The 8,804-nt window shown below is 58.2% G+C and overlaps 1 protein-coding gene across 1 annotated transcript; it reads right to left on the bottom strand.

The window, feature by feature from the left end:
- Positions 1–3,221: 3,221 nt before the first annotated feature.
- ACTB (actin beta) lies at positions 3,222–8,347 on the bottom strand. The gene is made up of 6 exons (XM_068908776.1): positions 8,168–8,347; positions 6,363–6,491; positions 5,778–6,017; positions 4,810–5,248; positions 4,323–4,504; positions 3,222–3,959 (listed from the first exon to the last, which is right to left on the bottom strand). The coding sequence occupies exons 2-6, from the start codon at positions 6,483–6,485 to the stop codon at positions 3,816–3,818; spliced, it is 1,128 nt and encodes a 375-aa protein (XP_068764877.1). The 5' UTR covers positions 6,486–6,491; positions 8,168–8,347; the 3' UTR covers positions 3,222–3,815.
- Between the last annotated feature and the right edge of the window lie 457 nt (positions 8,348–8,804).

Below are 8,804 nucleotides of genomic sequence, written 5' to 3'. Positions count from 1 at the left end.
AGCTTGCACCTTTCCTGAAGCAGCACACACCCTCTAAAGAGCAAAACGGACCCCACTGATGAGGGAGCATTTCTCTGCAATGCAGCAGGCTGCCAGGTCATGGAAAAGTGCTCCCTCGCAAGGCTAGGAGACCACTGAACAAGGAGGCCCTTCAGGGCTAAGTCCCAAGAACTGCAACAGTCTCCTTTGCCAAGGACATCACTAATTCTTGGCAGTGGCTTGATTCCATAAGCGGCTCAGCGAGGTGACTTTCCAGTTCACCAGCTAATTGCAAGTGAACTGCAGGTGACTGTCTCCAGCAGGAGCAAAAGTTGGGAGCTCTCAGCAAAGAAGGGGCGTGAACTGTGTTTGCTCAGCTCCCAGGTGAGCCATCTGCCCCTGTGCCACTGAAGGGCAGTGAGGAAGGGCTGCCTGGCTTGTAACGATCTATTCATCTCAAAGGCTGTGGAGGGAGATGGTCCTGACATCTCTGCAAGCCTGGGAAATGCTGGTACCACACAGCCACTGAACCAGACCCACTCAGCCTGGCCCATCTGGGGGGACTGGCCTATTGGTGGCCATTTTAACCCCTGATCCCCGCACAACCCCTGGCTCAGGAGGTGTCTAAACCTCTTTGCCAGAGGAGGAGGAGGTAGCCAGGGGCCTGCTTATTCCCGACACGTCTTCTTTGACTCCTACCTTAAAGACCCCACTGCTGGTGGCTTGAAGAGCCAGGACACAACTAAATACTCTCTTCTGTGACCCTCTACAGCCAATCCCGTGGCCAATGTCAGCATTTCCCCGGCTCTGTCAAATAGCAAGGGGAGGAACTGAGTCCTCCAAAACACACTAACGGAGAGGCTGCAGTTAAAAAATGCCTCCTTTCCAGTCCCTGGCGTCCCTGAGAGGAAACATCCTGGACTCCCCCCTGCTTGCAGGAGTCCAGAGCAGTGAGTAATGCTCACAGGCTTCCCTGCTCGGCACCACATACTTTTCTCCAGCATGTAATGGCCCAAAGGAGGTATAAACCACGTCTTGCTGGAGCAGCCTGCAAAGCATCTGTGCGCATGGCAGCCTCGCACTGGAGAGGCATCGGGAAGGACTGCAAAAGCCCAGCCTTGTTTTAGTTGGGGGGCTGGTCGCCTGGAGCAGTAAAATAGGAAGAAAGGAAAAACCTAGCGAAGTGTTAACTGGGAGAAAGCCTGGCTTTCTGCTCTCTGAAGCATGCAAAATCAGCCCAGCTCCCCTGTGCTCAGGCAGCTCTGCATCAGCGGGGCGCTTGTCTCTCCCTGTACCCACACTTCTTCCTGCCTGAACTGCTCTTAGCCCCGGGCATTTTGCTGTTCTGTGGTTTCTCCCCCACTGCCACCATCACCTCTTCTGTTGTTTGTGTCTCAACACATTTTTCCACAGCAATCAGTGGAAAAATTTTTCCAAAGCAGTCAGGGAGGACTGAAGGCAGGAGCCAGACTCGCAGACTGATGCCCATTTCCCAGTCTCCATCTTCTCCCTTCCCGGCCTTTCTCCGGGCCCACTCCCACCAGCTCCTACCCCAGGGGCAGCCATTGCCTCCTCCTCACCCCAGTTCCCCTCAGACTCTGGGTTATAAGCCCCGTGTGGGCCCTGCTCCAGCCTGTTTCACCTCCCCCACTGGGAGCTGACGTTTCCAGTACCTCCTCTGCCCAGCCTGGAGTCTGCACCTACAGCCCTGCCAGGCTCCTGCTGCACCCAGGGCAGTCAAAGGGAAGCTGAGGAGACAAAGGGCAGAAACCAGCAGGTCCACCCTGAACGCAGCATGACGCTGGAGCAGGATCAGGCTGGGCAGAGGATTAAAGAGCTAATGGAGCTTGTTCCTGCCTTTCATCTGCTGCGAACGTGACACAAACGCAGCCATTAGCTCTTCAAAGGTGGGCAGGTTGGAGGAGTCTCGGAAAGCCAGCATGCCTGTAAGCGAGGCTCCAAGGTCTCGTCCTCACCTGTGTAGGCGATGCAAAGCATCACCTGGCATTGCTTGTCTGGTCCCTGACCTGGCAGCCCTGCTCCTCTCCAACTTCTTCCTTTCGCACCAGGACAAGCGGCCGCAGTTCCCTGAACCTTGCAGGTTTCCCTGTGCTTGATAGGGCTTAAGCTCCCATCAGAGCTTTGTGAGGATCCCCAGTGCGGCTGCTCATTTTCACACCTGCAAGAACTCAGTCTGCTAAGTAAGGCTGAAATTGCACAGGCGGTTCAGACATCAAGAGGATGGGGACTGAGCTGAAGAGCCACACAAGTCTCTTTCCTGGAGGAAGCCAGGCCAGCAGCACATTTCTGCACAGCTCAGAGCAAGGGGAGCACAGTCAGAGTTTCCCCACCCAGGCTGCCTCATCTACTCAGCCAGCGCTGGAGCCCGTCTCTAGGTGTTACTGAGTAAATAACACAGCTTCCTCCTCCAGCTGCTTCCTCGCACCCCTTTCCCAGCCCCACCCATGCACAGCAACGCACAACAGCCTCAGAGCTCTGCTCTGTAAAGTCACAATTTTCCTACTTCACAGGAAAGACTTGCTCTTGCCTTCACTCCCCAGAAGCTGCTTACACTCCAGTGAGCACCTCCCTCTCCCAGCCAGGACTGTCACGGGCTGCACCTAGGGCACAGCAAGCAGCTGCCGCTTGGTCAGAGGCACAGAAAATTGGAGCAGGATGGAGACTGGAAGCTCAGGCACCTGACACAGGGAACAGAGGGCATACCGCTCCCTGGGATTTGGAGAGCTGCATTCCCCAAGCCTGCCTTGGCCACCGGGCTAGAGAAGCCAGCTACTTTGGGGCAGTGTTTAGGGCAATCCCTCACCCCATTTGCTTTCACCAGCTCAAAGCTGGGTTACACTGCAGCAGCAGGGAGGGAATGCAGAAGGTTGCTTTTCTGAAGATGCTGTTTTAATTCCCACCAAACCCAGCTCCTTCCAGTGGCTGGTAGCAGCAGGGAGTGCTCTGCCCCCACTGGCCATCCCTCATAGAGCAGCTCTGTATTGCAGCACACAACAGCACAGGGCAGCCTCAGGGCTGAGCCCTCACTGCCTGGCAGGCTCAGCCCCCCCCCCCCCCCGGTGTATCACAGGGAGCCATCTGGCTTCCACACCAGCCAACCCACAGCATGAGCACACAACCCAGGTCAGATACCCAACCCTCACAGCCTGGCAAGACTAGATTGGAGCATGTAGTAACTGTCACAAAGCACCACAGAAAAGAACAGCTAACACCAGTCAAGCCTCTATTGTGTGCACTTTTATTTGAACTGGTCTTAAGTCAGTGTACAGGTAGCCCCTCCCTTCCCCACATACTGGCACCACTTCTCCTAGACTCTGCGGGGGACTGTAAAGCCTTCATTCACATCTATCACTGGGGAACACAGCCCACTTGCTTGACAAATCAGAGAAAGAATCAAGTGTGTTTTGTTTTTAAGGCGGAAGATACAAAAAGACACTTGTTGGGTTACATAATTTACAGACAAGCAATTATAACCAAACACCAGTAACTGGTACTGGCTCCTCAGAGCTGGGCTGCTGCCTTCACAGAGGCGAGTAACTTCCTGTAACAATGCATTATAACAATATTTGGAATGACTATTAAAAAAGAAACAAATGTACAATCAAAGTCCTCAGATGCATTGTAGAACTTTGGGGGCGTTCGCTCCAACATGTTTCATTTTAAGACTGCTGCTGACACCTTCACCGTTCCAGTTTTTTAATCCTGAGTCAAGCGCCAAAAAAAAACAAATAAAGCCATGCCAATCTCATCTTGTTTTATGCGCATTTATGGGTTTCATTTCATCACAAGGGTGTGGGTGTTGGTAACAGTCCGGTTTAGAAGCATTTGCGGTGGACAATGGAGGGTCCGGATTCATCATACTCTTGCTTGCTGATCCACATCTGCTGGAAGGTGGACAGGGAGGCCAGGATGGAGCCTCCAATCCAGACAGAGTACTTGCGCTCAGGTGGAGCAATGATCTGCAGAAAAGGAGTGCATCAGGTGAACAATACAGTACTAAACCTACTGCTCACGCACAGCCCTGCAAGCCAGGGCTAACTCCTCTATCCAGCCTCAGCCAAGACACAACCCAGTCTGAGCAGCCTTCAAGTACAGCCCCACAACAACCCGCTTCTCCTCCATTCAGAGCCAGTATCTATATTACTGCTACACTCTTCATATGGTTGAATGGATGTCACCTTGGCCAGAGCAAGGCCACGAGGCTGGACTACTCAGACACGCAGCAGTATCTCCAGGCAGGAGGAGTTAAGTTGATCCCCTCCACCCACTCTGGATTTCAGCAGAGGCAGGGATGCCCAGAGGCTCCCACGTCTCCAACCTACCTTGATTTTCATTGTGCTGGGTGCCAGGGCTGTGATCTCCTTCTGCATCCTGTCAGCAATGCCAGGGTACATCGTGGTACCACCAGACAGCACTGTGTTGGCATACAGGTCCTTACGGATATCCACATCACACTTCATGATGGAGTTGAAGGTAGTTTCATGGATACCACAGGACTCCATACCTGTGAGGAAGAAAGCTCCAAGTCAGCAAAGGCTCAGGGACACAGCCAAGGAAGCAGACTGCCAGCTAAGAGCCAAGCAATTCCTTCAGCAGGAAGCCACTACAGGCAGAGCCAGACAGGCTCAGCCTCCCTGCTTGACTGCCCTAAGCTCCTCACATAGCTTCAGGCTATGTGGAAAGAGAGACTAAGTGGCAGGACAGGACAGGCCTTGCTACCAGTACAGCAACCACCAAATGCCAGTCTAGGTCACCCCTTTACAGAAGGGAACAGAGGGGCACAAGGTCTCCAAGAACAGTTGGACTTACCCAAGAAAGATGGCTGGAAGAGGGCCTCAGGGCACCTGAACCTCTCATTGCCAATGGTGATGACCTGACCATCAGGGAGTTCATAGCTCTTCTCCAGGGAAGAGCTAGAGGCAGCTGTGGCCATCTCCTGCTCAAAATCCAGGGCAACATAGCACAGCTTCTCCTTGATGTCACGCACAATTTCTCTCTCAGCTGTGGTGGTGAAGCTGTAGCCTCTCTCTGTCAGGATCTTCATGAGGTAGTCCGTCAGGTCACGGCCAGCCAGATCCAGACGGAGGATGGCATGGGGGAGGGCATAACCTTCATAGATGGGCACAGTGTGGGTAACACCATCACCAGAGTCCATCACAATACCAGTGGTACGACCAGAGGCATACAGGGACAGCACAGCCTGGATGGCTACATACATGGCTGGGGTGTTGAAGGTCTCAAACATGATCTAGAGAAAGAAGAGAAGGCACTGCATCAACAAGACAAACCAAGGCTCGCTTACAGAGGCCTACACCAAGTCCATGCAAACGGTTTTACTCAGAAGTCCATGTCCCTAGACAAGACACTTCATCCCCTCTGGAAGGTGGTGTCAGTGCTTATATCTTGCCTAGCATCCACCCAGGCCTGCCAGGTCAGAGCCTGAGAAGACCACCACCATGTGCCCATTCAAGCATCACAGCAAGGAACAAACAAATGCTAAGTAACTACAGTAGTCACTCCAGGTTGGTAAATGGATTAGTGTCTAGTCAGAAACAGCAGTCAGACAAGTTGCTAGTTCAGTCTCAGAGAAAGCCAGCTTAGAAGAGCAAACAAAACCTGTCAAGGTCCAGCAAAGAGGAGACTCAGGTCAGGAAAGGAAAACCCTGTAAAGATGGCAAAAAGGAGAGAACAGTGGTGAAGGTGCAGAGAGGACAACAGGGAAGAGGAAAGCTGGCTGCAACAACATCTGCTCTAGCACCAAGCTCGGTTTTACATACCTGTGTCATCTTCTCTCTGTTGGCTTTGGGGTTCAGGGGAGCCTCTGTGAGCAGCACAGGGTGCTCCTCAGGGGCTACTCTCAGCTCATTGTAGAAAGTGTGGTGCCAGATCTTCTCCATGTCATCCCAGTTGGTGACAATACCATGTTCAATAGGGTACTTCAGGGTCAAGATACCTCTTTTACTCTGAGCTTCATCACCAACGTAGCTGTCTTTCTGGCCCATACCAACCATCACACCCTGCACAACAAACAAAGCAATTAAACTCAAGGGCCAGCCTGACTGGGTGGATAACCCCCTTTTTCTTTAAAAGGGCTTGACCTCTCATTATTTTTCTTCTCCTGTCCCCACTCCATCAGGAAACACCTTCAGTCAATTCCCAACACACTGCTGAACACCACAGGAGAGCTCTGCAGGATGCCATATTTCTCCTCCTCCCCCCCCCCACCCATTACTGATGCTCCACAGAAGCCAGTGCACTACACACAAATAGAAGGGCTTCTTTAAGGTTACTGCCTTTAAGGGAACTGTTTCTACAGAGAGCTCCTTTACTCTGTACAACAAAGTAGCAGCCCAGCCCCATACCTGATGTCTGGGGCGACCAACGATGGATGGGAAGACAGCACGTGGGGCATCATCCCCAGCAAAACCGGCCTTGCACATTCCGGAGCCATTGTCAACAACGAGCGCAGCAATATCATCATCCATGGCTGGCTGTGAAAGGATAGAGAGCAGGTCAGTGAGCACCGCCACTCATGCACCAGCAGCCTCTAAGGTCTCAGCAGGGGGACTCCTCCTCCAAAGCCGCAGGAGGAGAGAGAAAACCCCACGCAGCGCAGAGCCACTGGTGTCCAGGTGGCCGCCCCAGACCACACCACCAACCAAGGCCCTTCCCCACCCATTTCCTTCCTGTTTGCGCGGCACCGCTTCACCCAGCGCCCGCTAGAGGGGGCGGCGCGTTCCAGGCTCCGACACCGCACAGATTTGGGACAAAGGAAGTCCCCGCGCCCTCGCGCAGTATTACCATAAAAGGCAATGGATCGAGCGCGCCTCGCGCCGAGCCGGGCGCGCGGCACCGCGCCAGCGCTGGGAGGGGAGGCAGGCAGGCAGCCGGCTCGAGGCCCCGCCCCCTCCCCGCCCCGGCCCCGCCCTCCGCGGGCACGCCGCTCCCGAGCGCGCACACGGCAGCGCCGCCGCACCCCCTCCCCACCCCCACCGCCCCACGGCCGGCGGAGCGAGTTGCGCCGGCAGCCGCGACGCAGCCAACGCACCCGCCGCGCTCCGCCGCTCCCCGAGCCGCCGCCCCGCGGGCTCGAAGGGGGGGGGGGGGCGGGGAAGCGAGGCGACCTTCGTTTCAGCCACCTGGCCCAAAAGCCGCTGGCCGGGCGGGTGCCCCCGGTTCAGCGGCGCAGAGCGCACCGGGCATTAAGAGCCGCGGCGTTACACAACTGGCCCCCTCCCACCCCCGCCCCGGGAAGGGCGAGTTCAGCTCAGGCGCTTCTCAAAGCGCCTTTTTTTAATCCGCGGGGAGGAGGGGCCGCTGCCAACCTCCCTGCCGGCCCAGCGGGCCGGGCACGCCGGGAAGTGTAGTCCCCGACCCCAGCTAGGGCACCGCAGCTCCCCCGGGGCGGGGGGCTCTTCCCCGTCCCCCGTGTGGGTCAGGGCAACAACCTCGCCCCCGAGGGAGAGGGCGGCCGGAGCCCTCGCCCGGTAGCGCCGAAGCTCCCCCCGTGCGTCCCAGCGCCTGGATTTTGGGGGGAAGAGGACCGCACCCCCTCGGCACCGGCTCCCCCCCATGGCCTCAGAGGGCTGCGCGGAGGGGGGGCGAGGGGGAGCACAGCGCAGACAAAGCCCCTCCGCCCCATCCCCCCGCTGGGCGAGACACAATAGCCAGGCGAGACACTCTCCCCCCCCTCCCCCGGCGCAGCCACCGCCCCCGAGAAATCCTCTTAGAAGGCAGATCAGCCCCACAGCAGCCCTCTCCACAACCGGGCAGGCTCCCCGGGGTGAGGGGGAGAACAGCTGCGGCGCCCCCCTTCCCCCGCCCAAACCGGGCGGTTCCCCACCGCCGCCTCACAACAAAGGGCGCCCCGCGAACGGCCACGCCGCCAGGCGGCCCGGCCAGCGCGAGGACCGGCAGCGGAGCACCGCGCCGCCCTCATCCTCCACCCACTCCCCCCTCACGGGAGGGCAGCCCCCTCGCCACTTCAGCTCGCCGCTGGAATTGAGGCTGAATTAGAGAAAATGAAAGAGGAAAAGGATTGAAGGGGGGGGGGGGGGAAACACCACACACAACACGAGCGCGCTAGGAGGGAAGGAAAGAGGGCTGTGGAAACGCAGCGGGGAGGGCCCCCGCCCCCCTCACCCCCCCCCACGCGGGCCCCGCTCACCTTTGGGGAGTTGCACGGTCAGAGCCGGGGCGGGCGGGCGGCGCGAGGCGGGAGCAGGGCACGCGCGCACACACACGCGAGGCGGAGGCAGCTCGCAGCGACTCCCGCCCGCCGCGCGCCCCGGGTTTTATAGGGCCGGCGCCACCGCCGCCTCGCCATAAAAGGAAACTTTCGGAGCGCGCCCTCCTGATTGGCCCCCGCCGCGCCTCCCCGCCTCGCGCCGCCGCGCCTCGCGCGAGGCAGCGCCCCCCGCTCCCCCCCCCCCCCCCGCGCTCTCCCTCCTTTCCCTCACCACACATCGCGGAGGGGTGTGGGGCTGGGGGGGGGCTCGCCCCGCGTGGGCCCAGCGGAGGGAGGGCGGGCGGGGGGCGTCCGCGTTGTCCCCCCCCGGCAACACAAAGAAGCGGAGCCGGCCGGGAAAGGCCGCAGCGAGGGGCCGCCTCGGCCCCGGCCCCCCCACGCTGGGTGTCTCTGCGGGGCGGCGGGGCCCGTTGTCTGTCTGCCCAGCGCGCTGCCCGGGCGCCGGGCGAAGGGTCACGGCGATCCGGACCGGATTCCGGTGGAAAGTTAGATCTCGGGCCAAGTGCGCTGCTGGTGTCAGCAGGCGGCGGGGAAGAGCTCTCGCGACCCGCTGCGG

This window comes from Struthio camelus, chromosome 15 (assembly GCF_040807025.1).
Source record: "Struthio camelus isolate bStrCam1 chromosome 15, bStrCam1.hap1, whole genome shotgun sequence".
NCBI lineage: Eukaryota > Metazoa > Chordata > Aves > Struthioniformes > Struthionidae > Struthio > Struthio camelus.
The sequence above is the reverse complement of the archived record's forward strand: the minus strand, read 5'-3'. Positions and strand labels throughout refer to the sequence as shown.